Genomic DNA, 21,851 nt, shown 5'->3' with positions numbered 1-21,851 from the left:
ATCTTTGTTCTCGTTGGTTTCAAAGAACATCTTTATTTCTGCCTTCATTTCATTATGTACCCAGTAGTCATTCAGGAGCAGGTTGTTCAGTTTCCATGTAGTTGAGCGGTTTTGAGTGAGTTTCTTAATCCTGAGTTCTAGTTTGATTGCACTGTGGTCTGAGAGACAGTTTGTTATAATTTCTGTTCTTTTACATTTTCTGAGGAGTGTTTTACTTCCAACTATGTCGTCAATTTTGGAATAGGCGTGGTGTGGTGCTGAGAAGAATGTGTATTCTGTTGATTTGGGGTGGAGAGTTCTGTAGATGTCTATTAGGTCTGCTTGGTGCAGAGCTGAGTTCAGTTCCTGGATATCCTCAGGGATCTAGAACCAGAAATACCATTTGACCCAGCCATCCCATTACTGGGTGTGTAGCCAAAGGATTATAAAACATGCTGCTATAAAGACACATGCACACGTATGTTTATTGCGGCACTATTGACAATAGCAAAGACTTGGAACCAACCCAAATGTCCAACAATGATAGACTGGATTAAGAAAATGTGGCACATATACACCATGGAATACTATGCAGCCATAAAAAATGATGAGTTCATGTCCTTTGTAGGGACATGGATGAAGCTGGAAACCATCATTCTCAGCAAACTATCGCAAGGACAAAAAACCAAACACTACACGTCCTCACTCATAGGTGGGAATTGAATAATGAGAACACATGGACACAGGAAGGGGAACATCACACACTGGGGCCTGTTATGGGGTCAGGGGAGGGGGGTGGGATAGCATTAGGAGATATATCTAATGTTAAATGAGTTAATGGGTGCAGCACACCAACATGGCACATATATACATATGTAACAAACCTGCACGTTGTGCACATGTACCCTAAAACTTCAAGTATAATAAAAAAAGAATAAAATATATTTGAGAAGTTATAAAAAAACAAAAACAAAAACAAAACAATTTCATCTTCCAAAATAAAATTTCCCATATGTAGGTTTCTGTTTGTTAGCTCCTCCTAAGCATCCTGAGGCTGGAACCATTATTTATCTTGGACCTCACATGATGCAAGGCACTTAGTAGGTATTCAATATAAAAGCTGAATAGGCCAGGCATGGTGGCTCACGCTTGTAATCTCAGCACCTTGGGAGGCCAAGGCGAGTGGATCACGAGGTCAAGAAATCAAGATAATCCTGGCCAACATCCTGTCTCTACTAAAAATACAAAAATTAGCTGGGCATGGTGGCATACGCCTATAGTCCCAGCTACTTGGGAGGCTGAGGCGGGAGAATCGCTTGAACCTGGGAGGCAGAGGTTGCAATGATCCAAGATTGTGCCACTGCACTCCAGCCTGGCGACAGTGCGAGACTCCATTAAAAAAAAAAGTTGAAGAAATAATCAGAGGCATTATTTAGATAGCTCAGACTACAGAGATCTACAGAGAAAAATAGTTGTTTGGGGGTTAGAGAGGGTATGTCTGGAAGGGTGCTTTGCAAAGCAATGAGGAAAAGAGCTGGAGAGGAGGCAGAAAGGTTCAGAAAGAGAGGTGGACAGGCCGGGCGCGGTGGCTCACGCTTGTAATCCCAGCACTTTGGGAGGCTGAGGCGGGCGGATCACGAGGTCAGGAGATCGAGACCACAGTGAAACCCCGTCTCTACTAAAAATACAAAAAATTAGCCGGGCGTGATGGCGGGCGCCTGTAGTCCCAGCTACTCGGAGAGGCTGAGGCAGGAGAATGGCGTGAACCCGGGAGGCAGAGCTGGCAGTTAGCCGAGATTGCGCCACTGCACTCCAGCCTGGGCGACAGAGCGAGACTCCGTCTCAAGAAAAAAAAAAAAGAAAGAGAGAGGTGGACAAGCGGCACCCTGATGCCTCTGGTTAGAGGCCAAGTGGCTGCTAGAAATTTCTCCCCGCAGAGATGAGTGGTCACCCTGGTTTATCACAAGGACAAGGCAGAGCAGTGTATTGGAAAGAACATGAGAACTAGAGTCAGAGAGTCCTGCGCTCAACTCTTGGCTTTGCCAAGGTTGCTGGGACAATCAGATTATTCACATAAAGGGCCCGCGGGCACAGCTGGAGCCCACAGGGCACAAGATGAAAGTCTTAGGTGAGCAGAGGGAACCCCTTCAATGTTCTGTTCTATGCAAATCCTCTCCTCCGTGCCACCCATACACAATCCTGTGATCAAGATAACCCTATATTTTGTTGTGAAATCAAGTCTATTTGCTTTTTCAATAAGTTTATTTTAGTCATAAAATACTACATCAGAGCAATTGCCATTAGACAGCCTAAATGCTTTTTGCAGGATGCTACATAATTAGGGTATTATGACCTCTGACTGACTGGATTTGACTGGAACATTCCCAGGGGAGCAGGATGCTGTAACTTCTTTACAATAAGGTTATGTTTTATATTTAAAAGACAAATATCTGCTGACCTCACTAGTCAGTGACCACAAAATGGGATCCCATTCATATTTATGACCAGTATAAATTGGTTACTTTTGGAATCTTCAAGCAGACCTTACAAACCAGTATATGCCCACAAACCAGTATGTTATCTGCAGCCACGATGAGGAAGTCACCTCCCACACACAATCCTCTCCTATTCCTGCACCTGCCGAAGCTGACACTGATGCTGTTGTCCACACAAATGTCATGATGGGCCAGTGTGTTGTGCTGCATGTTCCCAAAATGTTCCCAAAGCCACCAGTCCTTAGGGAGCCTGAACTGTGCTAGATTCCAAATAGAGGTAGAAAGATAAGGACTGCGTTTCCAAGCCAATGCTACTAATTTCCAGCCAGTCTCAGACACCACTCTGTTTGTATTTTAGGGTTTCAGAGTTGCTCATAAACATTTTGGTCAGGTCCTGACTCTCATCCAGAAACACAACTTCTACTGAAAGAAGTCTCATCAGTTTTGGCCCTTACTCTTCTAACTATAGGGACTCAACCCCAGTTTAGGGGCCACAGAAGACTTCACACCATTTCTTCACTCTTTCTTCTTCCTGCTGGTTCTTTCTCTTTTTTCCTCCTACAGTGACTGCAGAAATCCCCAGGTATATCAGTGGACACAAACAGTTATGGATTGCAGTGGTAAAGGGTGTTAACAACAGTGGTAGGGTCTGGGGCCAATTAATTCTAAGTAACTACTTGATGATGTTCAGTTCAGGGTGTTATGCAGGCAAAATACTCCAAAACCCCATGTCTCTACCTAAAAAAAGGCTGAAAATATGGCTACACCTACATTACCTGGTGAACGCAGTGGGAGCTTGTAGGGGGAGCAGTTAAGCCTTGGCATATTTAGGGCAGTCCCCTGGTTTTTCTTGTGCCCTTCTTGGAGTTTCTCTTGAGTTAAGCAGTACAGTGCTGGGATCACAGCAAAAGCTGGACAAAAGTTTGAATGGAGACACTGTGCATGCTAACAAATCTTGATTTGTTACAATCTATGCTAACAGATATAGGAATCTAAGAGGTCAAGGCTACAATGATCTGTGATCCTACCACCACAGTCCAGCCTGGGCAACAGAGTAGGACTCTGTCTTAACCTGGACCACCCTTGGATCTGAGTCTGGCTGTAATATGGAAAGGGTGCCAGCTGGTCAATGGCCATTCCAGATGCACAGCCCAAGGAGCTCCCAGGGAGTCTAAGCAATTGTTCTTCAGTGCTACAGAGGCAGTGTTTGCTAGCAGGCCAGCCAGCTTAACTGCAGGATCCTCTGCCCAACTAACCTGCTTGTAATGCCCTTCTCATAATAGAGCACTGGAAATGCTGTGTAAGAATGGGGATGTGTTGGCTGGGTGTGGTGGCTCATGCCTGTAATCCTAGCACTTTGGGAGGCTGAGGCAAGTGGATCACTTGAGTCCAGGAGTTCAAGACCAGCCTGGGCAACATGGCAAGAATCTGTCTCTACAAAAAAATACAATACAAAAATTAGCTGGGTGTGGTGGCTCGTGCCTGTAGTCCTAGCTACTTGGAAGGCTGAGGTGGCAGAAGGTAGAATTGCTTGAGCCTGGGAGGTCAAGGCTGCAGTGAGCTGTGATCCTGCCACCACACTCCAGCCTGGGCAACAGTTTGAGACTCTGTCTTAAAAAACAGGCAGGGTGCGGTGGCTTACACTTGTAATCCCAGCACTTTGGGAGGCCAAGGCAGGTGGATCACCTGAGGTCAGGAGCTCCAGACCAGCCTGGCCAACATGGTGAAACCCCGTCTCTATTAAAAATACGAAATGATTAGCTGGGTGTGGCGGTGGGTGCCTGTAATCCCAGCTACTCAGGAGGCTGAGGCAGGAGATTCGCTTGAACCTGGGAGGCGGAGGTTGCAGTGAGCTGAGATTGTGCCATTGTGCTCCAGCCTGAGCGATAAAAGCGAGACTCCTCCTAAAACAAAACAAAACAAAACAAAAACCAAACAAACAAAAAATGAGGATGTGAGCTTCACTGTCATGCAGATCATGCGAGCCTGGGTCAAATCTTGGCTCTGCTTCTTTACTAGCTGCAGGGCTTCCAGTTATTTACTGACTCCCTCTCAGGAGGGATTTCTTTGTAGAATGGAGTCAGTAATACCCGCCTCAGAGTGCTGTTGTAAAGGAGAGGGAGAAAAAGGCAGTCTGGCATTTAGCACAGTGCTCAGCATGCATGGTTTCTCAGTTCCCTTTCTTCTCGTATCACCAAGTCTTGACTCAATGCTCTGAGGAACCACACCAGGCTGCTGAAAGATTCTGAGTGTCTTTGGGAACCAGATCATTTCCGCAGTCACTTCCTAAGTGCCTAGACTGCATTAAATTATCATCATTTCATTTTGCTTGTGAGAACCACGTGAATGGCTTCTAATCAGATCACTCCTCAGGGCAGGATTAGACTAAGACCTTGTAGATCAGATCTGCACGTCCATGAAAGCACCATCCATTTTGCAAGAGACCCAGACTCTTCCTGTTTGCTGTAGATAAAGGTCCAGGACTTGCCTCTGTTGGAGTGACCTTCTCTTTACTATTTACAGGGTATCTGGGAGTTGGATTCCAAATGTGGGCTAGAGCAAGTAAGAAATCCCGTTGACTGGTGGAGAATAAGATGTAGCGGCCAGACTTAGGAATGAATCATTTATGAGCTCTAACCCCCATTTCTGTCTCTTGTTAAATGTTGCCTTTGCATAAGTTACTTAGCATTGGTTGGTGATTTTAATTTTATCTACAAAAATTTAATTTTATCTATAAAAATGGGATCCAATACACACTCTTGCAGGATTTTTGAGATATAAATAAATTAAGGTATGTGAAGCAGCCAGCACTGTGCTGGCACATTGGAGTGGCTGAATTAATAGCAGCATTGATTATTTCTACTGCTTACCAGAGACACCGCCAGCCACATAAATGGCCATTGCAACTGCCATTGAAAATCCAACATTGATAGTGATGACCCCTCCAAAACGTCCTCGACTGAGAATAGCTTGGGCAACAGAGCCGCATCCAAGGACCTGGAATGGGAGGAAAACTCAACAAGTAAATGGGCATGGCTACTGTCAAAAGTAATGGAAACTCACAGTAGCAAGTATTTTTAAAGCAAACTCGTGGATTGGGTTGCCCTGGGCTTTATACAAATCAAATTACAATGATTCAGCTATACACAGATAGCAAAATGGTGGACCCAAGGCTGCATTTGGCTTACAGATAGATGAGTTTTGCTGCGCCTGCACAATGCTCAGATTTTGCCTACATTTATAAATCAGGAAATTTCACACAATGATCTAGGTATCTGATTTTCTTTAAATTAAATTTTTTATTTTGAGATAATTATAGACCCACATGTGTTGTAAGAAAAGTCCCATGTACCTGTTACCCACTGGTTCCTTTTAATCAACCAGATCTGGTTATTCACAGTAGCAGTTGGGGATCCCTTTAAACAGTGCTTATGTCTTCCCAACTGGCTCACTTCACTGCCCTTCACTCATTTAGGTCACCCTCCTGGCCTCTGTAGGTATTTGAGTTTGACAGTTCTGTTCTTGTGGCTCCCAGTATAAAAGCAGGACCAGGCACACAAACCACTATACACACATCCAATAAAGGGGAAAGGCCATTTGTACCATGCATTAGAAAAAATGTCTGATGTGCAAGAAAACAAAGGAAAACCTTAGGGGGATAGATTTGGCAATCAGTACCCCCTTATTCTCATGTATTTTCTCCCTGATGGGGCTGTTGTTTCCTAGGGAGCAGAGGCTGCCAAACTCACTGCTTCTTGTATTCCCTGTGGCACCAAGCCCAGTGCTGTGCTGATAGTAAGCATTCTGCAAACAGTTGCACAATGAAGTACGATAGTGAGTCTTCCACGATCTTCAGCTGGTAGAGGATATTTTGGAGAATGAAATCCATATTGAGAAAGGTTTGCAATAAATATATGATGGTACATCCAGTCAGTAGACTGCTAGTCTACTGAAAAAAATAGAAACAAACAAACAAAAAAAAACAGAATAAAGGAGATCCGTGTACACCAAAGTGGAAAGATCCCCAAGGTATACTATTAAAATAAAAAAAGATGCAGAGCAGTGCTAAAACATGCTGCCAATTGTATTAAATACATTACATGCATTTCTTTTTATATACATGATCTCTCTCCATGAATACACAAGCAGCAGAAATGGGGTTAAACCCTAATGGGTCGGAGGGAGCGCATGACTGGGACAAAGATTGGAAGAGAACTTTTCACTGTATATCCTCTCTTTTTTTAAACCCATGTGTTTTCTAATTGTTTTTTTAAAATGGGCCCCACATACTCATTGAATAATCAGTTAAAACCATTTAATCACAGTCCATTAAAGAAATACTTGGTGAAGGACGGTTCTTGGGAAAGACAGAACAGTTGCATACAAGTTTGGTAGGAAAATGAGACAGCAAATGACCACCAGCTTTCACCATGCTGTAGTTTAAAAAGCTAGTGTGGCCCTGGAGGCATAAGTATAGAAATTACTAGATGATTACATGGAATCCAGTTGGGGTTTTATAACTAAAAAAGAGCAATTAACTTGAGGGAGGGCTTGGCATTGAGCAATACATATTATTCAGAGGCAGGAAAATAGAGCGTATGAGGAAATATTTCAGAAACAAATATATTTTTGGAAAAAGAGATTAACAATGTGAAGGCTTTTTATGAGGAAGATAATAACCTACTGTTGTGTCTTTTCATAAAGAGCTGAAAATGGAAGGGTCTAAAACTAAAATATGAAAGGTTGCACAAAGACAGTTTTTTTTTACTATGATGAATTAATTCTAAACAGCTCCCTCAGGGCTCATTTGTGAGGTCCTTTAGAGGAAAATGAGTTATAAACAAGAGATATTTAATACATATAGAAAGTTTTCTCTGACAGCAGAGAAATTACATAGATGATGCTTTCATGTCTCTTCCAGTCCCCAGTTCTAAGATACATCCACTTGTCTTAGCAAGCAGAGAAAAGGTGGAGAGCTTTGTACCCTACACTGATGTTAAATATAGTTACAGCAAGAGCATGTCCCCTTTCTCTTTTCAAAAAAATCCCCTGAGTCCATTTTATAGCCTAACAATTTCACCTAGACTTGACGTTATTTTTTCTAGAATCCTTAACTACTATAATAACTGTCAGAATTAAAACCACATTGGCATATTTCTTTCATTTTAATGTAAATCCAATTAAATGCTCTGGGCACAACTTCCAGGTGAACTGACATTTTAGTAGTATCTCCTAAAATGAGGAATAAAACAACACTGACAGCTGAGATGACTTGATTTAGACAACCAGGTCTAAGAAGAGATGCAAAAGAGAGAGGCCAGTCCTGAGCTATTAATGCTTTCTAAATAAGCGTCTCCCCTCTTTTATGGTCCTGATGTACATGCACTTGTTTTAGTTTAGAGGGGACATAAAAGCTTTAAATGGCTCAAGTGGGTCCGTGGAGGCTTCTGCCTTGTCAAATTTCACTATGATTAATACTCCTCTCTTCCACTCTAGATGCTGAAATGGCTTTTCTTAGGAGGATAATCAATGCTGTGTGCTGCAGGAAATAGGAGAAGTGATGAGCAATGTGGGGACTTCAGTTGCCCTCATCAAAATCGCTGCTCAGAAGATTGGAGCCCAGATTTCCAGCATTGCATCTTAATTTAGAAATGTATTTATTGTAGCCTGAAAAGCAACGACGAAGCCAGGTAACTGCCTCCTGGTTTGTTCCCTTGACTGCCTCCTCTTGCCTGTATTCACAGCACCAGGACAGCAGACCATTGGCATTCGAATATATCATGGGCTGCTTGCTGGAGATCTGGCCACCCATTCTGGTTCTCTCCTTCTGTGTGTTCAGTATATTTTTTTTCCTCCAAAAATGAGAGAACTGTTTTTTATGGTATTGATGATAAAAAGGTCCATCGTGATTCCCTGAGCTCACCTTCAAGAACTGCCATACGTTTCCCTTCTTAGACTCAAAAAGAGCCCACTATCGTATCCACCATGGCTTGATTTTCTTGGTCCTCCCATCTAGAAAGCATTTTTAGGTCTGTCGTCCATTCAGATTCTTCTCAACAAACCTAATATTTCTCCCCTGAAGTTAAATTGTACTGTTTCTACTCTACAGTAAGTACTTAGTTACCTTCCAAGTGCTTAATCTTGATTTCCTTGTCTAGAAAACAATCTCTTGGGTTCCTTTCCATATTAACATTGTGGATATTCTAATGTATCATGGTCTGTAATATGTGAGTCTTTTTGATTTTATTCTGTCCCCTTGGGTGTTCTGCTTCCTAAGTCCACCACCCATTCCTCCTCTGCAGGCCTACAGACTTTTAAGATTTCTTCTACCTTCTTGACAGGACCTAGCACTTGCTCAATCTAGCTGCCTCCTCAAGAAGAATTAGAAAAGTCACAAAACCATATAGGAGATAGAGGGAATGACAAAGCCATGGACACAATGAAGATCTAGCCTTCACTATGTCCTTCACTGTGTCTTCAAAGTTCCTCATTAATCTTTCATTCATGTTCTCTCAATAGCTTCACCAAGCCTTCTGTTCTCTCATCAGCACAACCCACCCATGTGTTCTGCACATAACACCACTTTCCAGTTGACTCAGCACCTATTAATGGATGTGAAGACCAATGGTAACTCAGAATGTCACACAAATTTTGTATTGCAGTTATCCAGCACTGAAGAATTCACCACCCCAAAACTTAGTGGCTTAAAATGATAACATTTATTTTGCTTATGAATCTGCAATTTGGGCGGGGTTTGGGGTGGCATGTCATCCCTGCTCTACTTGGTATCAAATGGAGTGGCTCAAAAAGTGGAACACTGGAATTATCTGAAAGCTTGCGTATTCATGCATCTCATGGTTGATGTTGACTGTCCGCGGATACCTTAGCTGGAGCTTACAAATGGCTTCTCTGGGGGGCCTGGCTTCTTTACAATATGGTGGCTGCGTTCCAAGACTGAGCATCATATAGGATCCAGAGACCGTGCTCTTAAACCCTGCACCATGCCATCTCTCAGTTATACCATTTTGCTGGTTCTGTACTTGATAGCACACAGAAGCCATGTGATACAGGCATTCTCCCTACAACACCCTAAATGGGTGTTCACCTAACCCATATTGGATCACCTTTAAGGATAGGGAGCTCATTACCACATTAGGCAGCCTGTTCTGTATACTTTTTATTGTTCCCGTGGTTGAGCATCCTTCCTTACACGAAGTTGGAGGTTTCCTTCCTGAAACTTCTGTCCATTAGCCCCAGGCATACTGTTGCAACCAAAGAGAATAAGCCTTTCACATACCAGGCATTGAGATAAGTGGAGGGGCATAATGCCCTCCCTGGGTTCTCTCTTCGTTTGGATACTTGTCCCTTCATCTTTGATCTCTGCGTCTCCTCGGACTCCCAGTGAGTCTCACCTGGGTAAGCTCTACGTTGTCAGTGTCCCTCTTAAAACACAGAGCCCAGAAATGGACACAGTCTTCCCATATTTGTGTATCACATTATGACATGATAATTAACCCTGTATCTTCTGACTCATGGCTTCTATTGCCATCTGGTGGGACATTTAGCCATGGAATGTTATTTAACTGTTTACATATTTATGCCTGATTTTCTCAATTTTATAAGAAGATTTTCAAGATAATATGCTGAACTTTTTTTGTCTCTGTAACAGCTTCTAGTAGATTGGATGTAATTGAATAGCAGATCCTAGGTATTATTTCTAGGGATGATGCTTGTTGGCAGTGTAAATGAACATGTTATTTCTCATTCTTAGCTTGCTTATATATTAAAGGGGAATAATGATATGTGCCAGATTTGAATCATATGGCTTTTTGATAAAGAATCAAATGAGATAACATTTGGCAATATTTAAACAACAAAGAGAAATAAGGGTAGGATATTATTGTTTATAGTATAAACTCAAAAATTCCAGTTTAGGGCGAATAAGTTAAGAAAGCAGACCCATGAACTTAACTGCTAACTTGCTGCCTGGCAATAAAAACAGGGGAGAAAAGACATCTATAACAGAAATACATCTAGTTGAAATACTTGCTGTTTCATTCCTAGTCATGGGATTTAATTTTGGTGACAGAGGGAAAGTGGGAAGCTGATAAGATCTTCAAGTTGTTTTGACTATTTGTGATTACTCTCCAAAGATGGGCCATTTCATAATTGGCAGGATTTTAGTGCTTTTTGTAGGAAAGCAATGCTAGAAAATAGAAAGATAAATGCTTTTTTTTACTATCAGTTTCCATATATGGAAGAAGGAAAAGACTTTCATTGGAAAAGGAAGAAAGACATTTGAAAGGCAGAATTCCTACAAAACATTGATTGGTGGGAATTCCCCCAGTCATTCCTGATTACCCAGAGCAAAAATTCTGGAATTATTAATACCTGTTATTACTTCCCTTTCTCTCCCTTGGCCACCCATAGTCCGTCATTCCCATATCTTGCAAAGCCTTCATCTGCAGCCTCCAATCAGTGTCCCAGCCTCCAATCAGTGTCCCCACCTCCAATCTCTCCCCATCCAGAGACCATGCCAGATGAAGCATCACACACCACCTCCCCACTGCTCAGGAAATGTCAGCCCAGAGTCCTCAAGCTGGTACTCAGGGCTCTCCATTGCCTTACGTCATGATTCCCAGCCACCTTCCTTTCCAGTATTCTTTAGCACAGATCTTCTGCATCAGCCAGGCTGACATCCTAGTCACTTGGAGCCCTTTGAGCTGATGACACTTATTTTCATCTCTGCACATCTGCTATGCTGCACTTTTTAGAAGAAACACCCTTTCCTGGCACCTTCCCAACTAAACCCAATCTATTCTTAATGATGAGCTGAAATCCTGCTTTCTCTATAGGACTTTCTCTGACAACAGAAGCCCTCACTGGCTTCCTGTGCCTACTCTATCACGTCTGCACTTTGCCATTTTATTATATACCTGCCACCTTGTCTTGTGGCACCAACCCCCACCCTCCAAAAACTATAATGTCCACCAGGGAAGTACATTTTTTTTCAGGTTAATTGGAGAAAAACCATACAAATTTATTTAACATGTATACATGGGGAGAACCACAGAGTGATTACACTAATTCTTCATATTCCATGCTTAAATAATAATATTTGATGAAAGATATTAAAATACCTAAACTTAAGCAAGGCACAAAAAAAAAAACCATTTCCCTGCTTTCAAGAAAAAGCAGGAAAAGATAAAAAATTTAGTTTCGCCTATCCATCTGATAAGGGATTAATAACTGGAATATATAAGGAGCTCAAACAAATCAACAGCAAACAAACAAACAAAATCCAAATAATCTGATTTTAAAATGGGCAAAAGATCTGAGTAGTCATTTCTCAGAAGACGTACAGTGGCCAACAGACATATGAAAAAAAATTCTCAAACATCATTAACCATCAGAGAAATGCAAATCAAAACCACAATGAGATAGCATCTCACCCCAGTTAAAACAGCTTTTATCAAAAAGACAGGGAATAAGGGATGTGGAGAAAGAGGAACCTTTATACACTGTTGGTGGGAATGTAAACTAGTATAGCCACTATGGAAAATAGTGTGGAGGTTCCACAGAAAACTAAAAACAGAACTGCCATATGATTCAGCAGTTTCAATACTGGGCATGTATCCAAAAGAAATAAAATCAATATGTTGAAGAGCTATCTGCACTCTCATGTTTACTGCAGCACTATTCACAATAGCCAAAATATGGAATCAACCTAAATGCCCACAAACCAGATTAATGGATAAAGAAAATGTGGCATATATACACAATGAAACATTATTCAACCATAAAGAAGAATGAAATCTTGTCATTTGTAGCAATGTGAATGGAACTGGAGGTCATTATGTTAAGTGAAATAAGCCAGGCATAGAAAGACAGACATCAAATGTTCTCACTTTTATGTGAAAGCTAAAAAAGTGGATCTCATGAAGGCAGAGAGTAGATGCGTAGTTACTAGAGGTCAAGAAAGGTCAGAGGAATGAAGAAACGTTGATTAATAGTAAAAATGTACAGTTTGATAGAAGAAATAAGACCTAGTGCTTCAAAGATTAGTAACATGACTATAGTTAACAACAATCTATTGTATATTTCAAGGTCACCAGAAGAAAATAATTTGAATATTCCTAGCAGAATGAAAAGACAAATATTTAAGGCAATGGATCACCCAGTCACACTGATTTGATTTTTATACATTATATGAATGTATTAAAATGTCCCATATACCCCCAAAATATGTACATCTGTTATGTATGAATAAAAAAAGAAAAGCAGGAAACAAAACTACCCTGAATAATGCTCCTTTAAACAATGTGGAAATGATAAATAAATGGGAATCTTACTAAAAAAAAAAACCCACTTAATTTGGGGGTAGGATATGAAATGTGAAAAGTGGGAGGTATAATTTCTAAGAAATACCAAGTGGGACTGCCGGGCAGTTCTCAACTGAGCCATGACCCCTATGACAAGCTGTTTATTGGACACAATGTAAAACCTGACATGGTGAAGTGATTATCACAAGCTGAAATGCTGGGAACAGAGAGAAGGAACCATCAGCCCACAGGTTTATTGCATGTAACCCTTCTCAAATCTCTTGTATATTTATTATGTCCTTTAAAGTGTAAAACAAGATAGTCCTAGCAGAATACATGGTGCATAACAGACACTCAATAAATATTTGTTCAGTGAGTATGTAAGAACTGAGCCCTTTCAGAAAAGCAGTAGTTAATGAAGTTTAGGAATTCCGTAGTGAAGTGTTTGTGAATGCAGGCAACCTGGGGCCAGGGACCACCAGGGAACCTTAGAATTACCGCAAGAGGTCTGTGATTCCTTGTGTGCATCATACATTGTCCAAAAATGGAAAAAATAACATGTCTTCTATCTACCTTTTGTGATCTTGTATTTTCAGAATTAATGAATACTAAAAGACTGTTGTAGTGTATAGAGTTCTTGAAAATTTTTGAAGTTAAAAGGATCTCCTTGGGAAAGATTGTCATGGGCTTTGGAATAAATACTGTACAAAAAGTTTACCATCATGACTCATCTGTTTAGGGTTGTGTGAATAAAGGAATACTAGCTACCCTCTATTTAGTTCATTCTTTGTGCCAGGTTGCACACTAAGTGCTTTACGTGTATTCCTTTATCACTATCCCATTATTAACTTAATAGTTATAACATTCTGGGAGGTAAGTAGTATTATCTCCATCTCATGGATGAGCAAATTGAGACTGAGAAAGATCAAAGCAACTTGCCTAATTTTACATCATTGTAAGGAGACAGAACCAGGATTTGATCACAGGTCTGTTTTAGTCAGAGGCCCGAACTTTTAGCCGTTACACACTGGATGGAACAAGAGGTCATCAGATGCAACCGATGCCCCCAAGAATCCATGGAAATCTTCAGGGAGGATACTAGGTTTTCCATAGGATATGGAATAGGGGCATTGGTTTTTCTATCTGCACGTTGAAAGCAAAGGGCTGTCTGGGAAGGTGAGGACTTGAAGACCCCAGGTAGCAGCCATCTGTTCCCAATCTATCCAGTATAAATGGCCTCGTTGTAAACCAGATGTGTCAGTCCAAAGAGAAAGGGCTGAGGCTGAAGCTATTTGTCTCCTTATCATTCCTGGTCTTTGCCAGGACAAGTGCTTTTCTGGTAACAGTAAGTATGGTCACCCTAGTTCAGAAAATATACAACACTTGTGCTTTGTCATCAAAGCTTCTCAGGGACCTAGAAAAGAAAATCCTTTTCAGCTCCAATTTCCCTTCCTTTCTCAGAGATGACTGAGATATTTTGGTGATTACCTCCAGCTTTTTCAATTTATGCAAAATCGATTTTCTCGATTTCTGCTCACTTGATTTCTAGCTCCCCCTGCACAGACAACTTCCGTTAGATGATCAAACGCCCACCAGTAGGAAACTCGAGTGAAAAGTAGAGTTAAACCCTTTCCTCTCTTGTTCTCTCTCTCACTCTCCTCTCCTCATAGTATCTTCCAATTTTGTGGTTATCAATGCACACTCCCCACTAATGCTGACCAAACATGCCTAATACTGGAAGTGAGTATGGGCCTAGATGGGGCCTTTTCCACATGGATGAGCCATGCCCAACAGCCGCATGGGTTTCTGTGGTACTGGTCAGCATTTGGGGGCACTAACCAGGGAGTTGAACAATTTCTCCCACTCCCACCTGCCTCCTTTATGACATTTTATTTTGCTAAAGTCAAACAAGTAAGCCAGGTGGACATTCTAAAATGCCCCAATACCTCCAAGTCTCACCCAGCTGGTATGTATTCGTTATTGTTCTTTCAAAGACTTTTCTGGGAAGCAAATCCAGTGGTGCCAGTTCAGGGCACATTTGCTCCATGCTATGTGAACAGCAATATGACCCAAGAACATGAGTTCTCTGTGACTGCTTCACCTCGTACCCTGCTGCAGGTCTTCTTGGATGTAGGAAGGGAACACATTTAAATTATTAAACAAAAATACCCTCAAGTAGATAATTTGTCATTAAATGATGCAAATATTTATAAAAACAGAAGTAAGCATTAAAAGAGCATATCTGTGGCAATACATTTTAAATAAACAGATCTGTGTGTGTATATGCACACATATATGTGTTTGTACACATGTATATATGTGATATGTATCCTCTCATTTAGTCCCCTTTAGGAGGAGGAAAGCACTCCCGTTTCCATCTAAGGAAACCTTTGGACAAAGAAATTAAGTAATTTTCCTGAGGATATATGTAGGGTAAGCGCACCTGAGAGCATTAACTTAAGCCTACCCTTAGACTGATCCTGTATGGCAGATGCACCTGAATGTTCCGAGCTAGGGAATCTGGAAGTGGCCATCCTAGAGATTCGTTCCCTATCTGTGATAAACATCTGAACCCTGGCCAGTTCTATGCAACGTGGGCCGTACAGGGCATTGAGGCCCTGAATTTTGAGTTAAATGAAGGTTGCCAGGTGAAGGTCATTAAGAGGAGGGTGTTAAGTGAAAATGCTATATAAACTGCATGCTGTTTACAGGGGATTGCAGTTTTCCTGCCCAGTCTGTGGTCACTGGGCCGCGAGGTTACGTCCATGTTGACAAGGAGTTTCTTGACTGAAATGTGCTATGTTCGATGAATGATTTAGTGTACTATATAATATTAAGGATTTTTAGTACGGGTTGATATTTGTGTTGGCTAGTTTGAGTTGTACGGTTGATATGGTGAATGTGTTATAGTTGATTAGGGGATTGTTAATACGTGGTTATATGTATGTGGATTATATTCTTGATGTACTTTAATGTATTAATGTACTACATATGATTAAACAATTATAGTACAATATATTATTCATGGGATTAACAGTAGTGCATGAAGTATATAAAAGCACTAATGTATTAGTATTAGTTCGTTAATACTGACATAGTAGTTAAAGTGTGTGCTGAAAAAAGCACAGAGAGTAGTTTAATTAGAATTTCAGCTTGGGTGTTGACAGTGAAGCAGAAGTGCTTTTTCCCTGAGTTGTCCTGGGGAGGGAATTCCCCATTGCTGGTTTACAAGACCAGAGTATTGAGTTATACTACAAAGGCAGTTTCATTTGAGTAATTTGTTTTCAATTAGGGCGGTAATTGGTATAAGGTGAAGATAGTCGAGAAGTGCATAATGGATGTTGTTTGTCTGATGATAAGAAAAGGGTAGTCGTCTGGCTGCCCTCCGATTCATGTGAGTGTGAGACTAGTGGACAGAATACTATGCTTTGTTCTTTAGACATGTGAGGTATAGGAATAACTGCTAGAATAAGAATGGAAGATATAAGGGCCAGTACACCTCCTAGTTTATTAGGGATGGATCATAAGATTGCATATGCAAATAAAAAGTATCACTGGTTTAATGTGGGGCGAGGTATTGAGGGGGTTGGCTAAAGTGTAATTATCTGGGTAGCTCAGGAGATCAGGTGAAAATAGTACTAGAATTATTACAATTATTAGGAAGAGGAGGAGGAGAATTAGGCCTAGAATATCTTTGATTGTGTAGTAAGGGTGGAAAGTGATTTTGTCAGGGTCTGATGAGATCCCTGAAGGGGTTATTAGATCCTGTTTCATGTAAGAACAAAAGGTGAACAGTCGCTAAAGCTGCAATGATGAAAGGTAAGATAAAATGGAAGGCAAAAAATCGTGTAAGGGTGGCTTTGTCTACTGAAAATCCACCTCAGATTGATCGCACAAGGTCAGTTCTAATATATGGAATGGCTGATAGTAGGTTTGTAAAAACTCAGAATATTTGGCCTCATGGGAGTATGTAACCTATAAATGCTATCGCTATGGTCATGAGTAGCAGGATAATACCAATATTTCAGGTTTCTAGAAATATAAATGACCCATAGTATAAGCCTTGGCCAACGTGCAGGAAGAGGCAGGTGAAAAGTATTGAAGTGCCGTTAGCACGAAGATAGCGAATTATTCAGCCGTAGTTTACATCTCGGCTGATATTGGCGATTGAAAAGAAGGCAGTTAAGTGATCTGATGTGTAGTGTATGGCCAGAAATAATCCAGTAGTGATTTGGAGAATTAAGCAGGCACAAATAAGTGAGCCAAAGTTTCATCATGTAGAAATGTTGGATGGTGTGGGAAGATCAATGAATGAATGATTAATAATTTTTATTAGCAGGTGAGTTGTGCGCATTTTGGTCATTAGTGTTCTTACAGTTGAAATACAATGATGGTTTTTCATACTGTTAGTAATGGTTATAGTCCATGTAGGAATAATGGCTTATGCTTTATTTTTATTAAGTATTCTTTTAGTTATAGGGTTTGCAGGTTTTTCTTCGAAACTGTCTCCTACTTATGGGGGGGGCTAGGATTAATTATCAGTGATGCTGTGGGTTGTGGTATTGTGTTGAATTTTGGTGGGACTTTCGTGGGGTTAATAGCCTTTAATTTATTTGGGTGGTATAATGGTTGTTTTTGCTTATACTGCGGCAATGGCTATTGAGGAATATCCTGAAACATGAGGGTCAAGTATTGACATTTGAGGGGCTTTATTATTCGGATTATTAATAGAGTTGGTGTTAATTTGGTGAATGACTGAGTATGATGGGATGGTCATTATAATTAATTTTAATAGCGTACAGAGTTGCATAATTTTTGAGGGTGAGGGGGTGAGGTGGTTGCGTGAGGATTCTGTCGGTGCAGCTCCTTTGTAAAGTTATGGGTATTGGTGGTAATTGCTGGTTGAACGTTATTTGTTAGTATTTATGTTGCACTTGAAGTTACTCAGGGTGATGATTAGGTAATTAAGATTAGAGTTAGAAGAGGTAAAATAAAAAAGGAGAGGAAATACAGTTTCATTAGGCCTTTTGGGGCAGATATGGTAATGGAGGCTGATATTTGAGTTTGTGAAATGGTTTTTGGTATGGACTTTCCTAATCAAATTATGTCTAGTAGAAGTGAGGCCAGATTTTGGCTTGTAAATAGGCTTGAGTGGGGGGAGCTGTATGGTGGATGGTGGCTGAGTAAAAACCTAGTATATTGGAGAAGTTAAATGTCTGTAATTGATACTTTAGCTTAAGGCTATTAGTTATAATATTTAGTTCTATTGCTAGTAAGAGGCCTAAGGTGGTCACACCTAGGGCTGTGAGTTTTAGGTGAAGTGGCATAGCTGTTTAGGGGGATGAAGTGGGAACGATATTTTTGGTAATGAGGAATCCAGCGAAGATACTGCCGATTATTAGGCGTTCAGTTGGGTTAATTAGAAAAGGGGTTTTTGTTAATAATAATCAGTTGTGAAGCGAGGTTGTCCTATCAGAGCGAAGAAAATAATTTGGGTACTATAGACAGCTGTTAGGGAGGTTGCAATAAGAGTAATAGAAACGGCTCAGGCGTTGGTATATGATGTGTTTGCAGTTTCAATAATGAGGTCTTTAGAATAAAAGCCTGTGACGAAAGGCATACCTGTAAGTGCGAGGCTGCCAATGACAAGGGAGGAGGAAGTCAGGAGTAGAGTCTTGAATAGTCCTCCTATTTTTCAGATGTCTCGTTCATCATTGAGATTATGGATGGTGGATCCTGAACATATATAGCTTTTAAAAAGGCGTGGGTGCAGATATAAAGAAATGCTAGGTGTGATTAATACCAATTGTGACTGTTATAAGGCCTAGTTGGCTTGAGGTGGAGAATGCTATGATTTTTTTATGTCATTTTGTGTTAGAGCACAAATTGCTGTTAATAATGTGGTCATGCCCCTACACATAATGTAAAGGTTTGGATTCATAGATTATTTTCTATTAAAGGGTAGAAGCAGATAAGTAGAAAAACTGCACAACTGTAGCGCTGGAGTGGAGTAGGGCTGAAACTGGGGTTGGGCCTTCTACAGTGGAAGGAAGTCAGGGATGAAGGCCAAATTGAGCTGACTTTCCTGCTGCTGCCAGGAGAATGCTAATTAGTGGAAAGGAATTGGGGGTAAGATTTAGAATAAATATTTGTTGAAGCTGTCATGTGTTGGAAAATAAGAGGAATCATGCTATAGCTAAAATAAAGCCAATATCGCCAATCGTTTATACAGGACCATTTGGAGGGCTGCTGTATTAGCATCTGCTTGGCCATATCATCAGCCAATTAGTAAAAAAGACACAATTCCCACACCTTCTCATCCAATAAAAAGTTGGAAGAGGTTATTCGTGGTAACTAGAATTAATATTATGCTGAGGAAAATGAGTAAATATTTGAAAGATTGATTAGTATTAGAGTTTGAGTTTATATATCATATTGAGAACTCTACAATAGATCAGGTAATAAATAGTGCTACTGGGATAAACATTGTGGAAAAGTAGTCTAGTTTGAAGCTTAGTGAGAGCTGAAGAGTTTGAATTGTTATTCACTGTCAGGTTGAGATAATTGTTTCTTGATCTATGAAAATGTATATTGTTACAGCGATGAGGCTAATAATAAAGACACATGCAATAGATATTTTTACATAGTATGGGTATCAATCTTTTTTTCAGGGGTTGGCTAAGGTAGTAATAATTGGTAAGATTAAGGGAATTAGTGTTTTTATAATAGTGGTATAATACATGTTTGTTACTTTTACTTGGAGTTGCACCAATATTTTTGGTTCCTAAGACCAATGGGTAGCTCTTATCCTTTAAAAGTTGAGAAAGCCATGTTATTAGGGATGGGAGCATGAGTTAGCAGTTCTTGCATACTTTCTCAGTAGATAAAGTGCAGGCTTCTATTATTAGATCCACAATCTAATGTTTTGGTTAAACTATATTTACAGTATGCAAACCCCATAATAATCTTAGGGTTTAAGGATAATAGAAAGATAGGTGCAAGGTATATGAGTAGTCGTGTATTTTCTTGTGTAAACGAGGGTTTAATACTGTTAATGTAATATACAAGTGTCCCTCGTTGTGTTGTGATTAGTATATGTAGGGAGTAAAGATCTGTAATTAGTATATTAAGTCTTATAAGCATAATGGTGATGTTTGATCAAGAGAATAAAGCCATAGTAATGAAGAGTTCTCCTATTAAATTTATAGTAGGGGGAAAGGCAAGTTTAGTAAGACTTGCTAAAAGTCATCAAGAGGCTGTTAGTGGAAGCAGTGTTTGAAGGCCTCAGATAAGTAATATAATTTGGCTGTAGACTTGCTTGTAGTTCAAATTTGCTAGGCAGAATAGTAAAGATGAAGTGACTCCATGGGCAATTATAAGGGTGACTGCACCTTTAAAGCTTCAAGGCGTTCAAATGAGAATAGCCATAATAACAAGTGCTATATGGCTTACGGAGGAATATGTGATAAGTGATTTTAAGTCCGTTTGTCATAAACAAATAGAGCTTGTCATAAACAAATAGAGCTTGTCATAACTATTTCCCATAAGGATAATATGTGGAAGGGGCAGGCTTTATATATTCTGTTAGGGGGTTGAGGATAAGGGTAAGCTGCATAATACCATAGCCACCTAGCTTTAGGAGTACCTCTGCAAGTACTATTGAGCCAGCAATAGGGGCTTCCACATGGGCTTTGGGGAGTCATAGGTGAAGTCCATATAGAGGTATTTTTACTAAGAGAGTCATATTACATGTAAGTCATATAAGATTATTAGATCAGGAATTTAATAGTTCTTGGGTGGTAAATATTATTATTATTATTATGTTTAGTGAACCCAAGGTATTCTGAGTATGGGCAAGTGTGATAAGTAGGGGAAGAGAACTATTACAGAGTTTTTTCGGTGGGAGTGACTCATTGGAAAGGTGATGTTGGCTTGCTAGAATTACAAGAGGTAATAGTCAGGTTGTTAAGATTAGAAGGGGCGATGTTAGTGAGTCAGAAGAGAAAGTGAGAAGTTAGATGAATTACATTTAATTGGGTAAGATACAGTAATGAGCCTGATGAATAGGTTGTGGATAGTTATGATAATTCAGATTATAGAGTTATTACAGAGTCATGTTGGTAACAGTATAATTGTTGGAATAATAACTTCTAGCATTGAAGTAAATTTAGATTTTGTACATAATCTAGGCCGTATGTGTTGGAGATTGAAACTAGTAAGGCAAGGCACACTGCGGCTTTGCAGGTCGCAAATACTAGGAGGATAATGAATATTATGGATGCTAGAGTGAAATGTATGTTTAAAGTTATAAGAGTAATTATAATGAATATTGATAATACTATACCTTCTAGGCATAATAGGGATGATGTTAAGTGGGATAGACTAATATTCCCAGCAATGCTATGGTGTATGTTAATATAATATTGATACAAATAAAGGGCATTTGGTAAATATGGTCTATCATAATCTAATGAGTCGAAATCATTTATTTTAACTTAAACTATCTACCAATTCAATTCAGTCTAATCCTTTTTGGGTTGATTCATAAGTCAAGCCTAGGATTAAAATGATAATTAGTATAAGGGCTGTGCTGATTCTTAGTGTCAGGTTGTTTGTTTGAAGGGCTCATGGCAGGGGCAGTAGTAGAGCAATTTCTAAGTTGAACAGGAGAAATGTGACCATTAGGAAGAATTTTATGGAGAAAGCGAGGTGGCCGGAGGTTAATGAGTCAAATCTGCATTCATAAGGGCTGGATTTTTCTATATAAATATTAAGTTATGGGAGTCAAAATGTAATTGCCATAGTAATAGGGCCAATAAGGTGTCAGTCACTAGGGCTAGTGTCAAGCTAATTATTCTTTTTCGAATATTATTGAAGCTTATTGATTGGAAGTCAATGGTATTGCTTATGCTAAAAGAGTAGGATCCTCATCAGTAGATAGAGACATATAAGAATAGTCTTACTATATCTATGAAGTGTCAATATCAGGCAGCGGCTTCAAAGCCAAAGTGGTGGTTAGATGTAAACTGAAATTTTAATTGGCAGAGGAGGCAGA

General features: G+C 40.0%; 1 protein-coding gene across 2 annotated transcripts in view; it reads right to left on the bottom strand.

Moving 5' to 3' along the window:
- LOC116463622 (aquaporin-9) overlaps nt 1-21,851 on the bottom strand; it is a 56,754-nt gene that overhangs the window by 22,809 nt on the left and 12,094 nt on the right. For both annotated transcript variants that reach the window (XM_032146803.1, XM_032146801.1), the window contains exon 2: nt 5,345-5,471. In XM_032146803.1, the coding sequence (XP_032002694.1) occupies nt 5,345-5,471 (127 nt within the window). The remainder of the gene's footprint in view (nt 1-5,344; nt 5,472-21,851) is intronic.

The sequence above is a fragment of the Hylobates moloch genome, unplaced genomic scaffold (genome assembly GCF_009828535.3).
Source record: "Hylobates moloch isolate HMO894 unplaced genomic scaffold, HMol_V3 SCAFFOLD_45, whole genome shotgun sequence".
NCBI classification, from domain to species: Eukaryota; Metazoa; Chordata; class Mammalia; order Primates; family Hylobatidae; genus Hylobates; species Hylobates moloch.
Note: the sequence above shows the minus strand (reverse complement) of the source record. Positions and strands in the feature narration are given on the sequence as shown.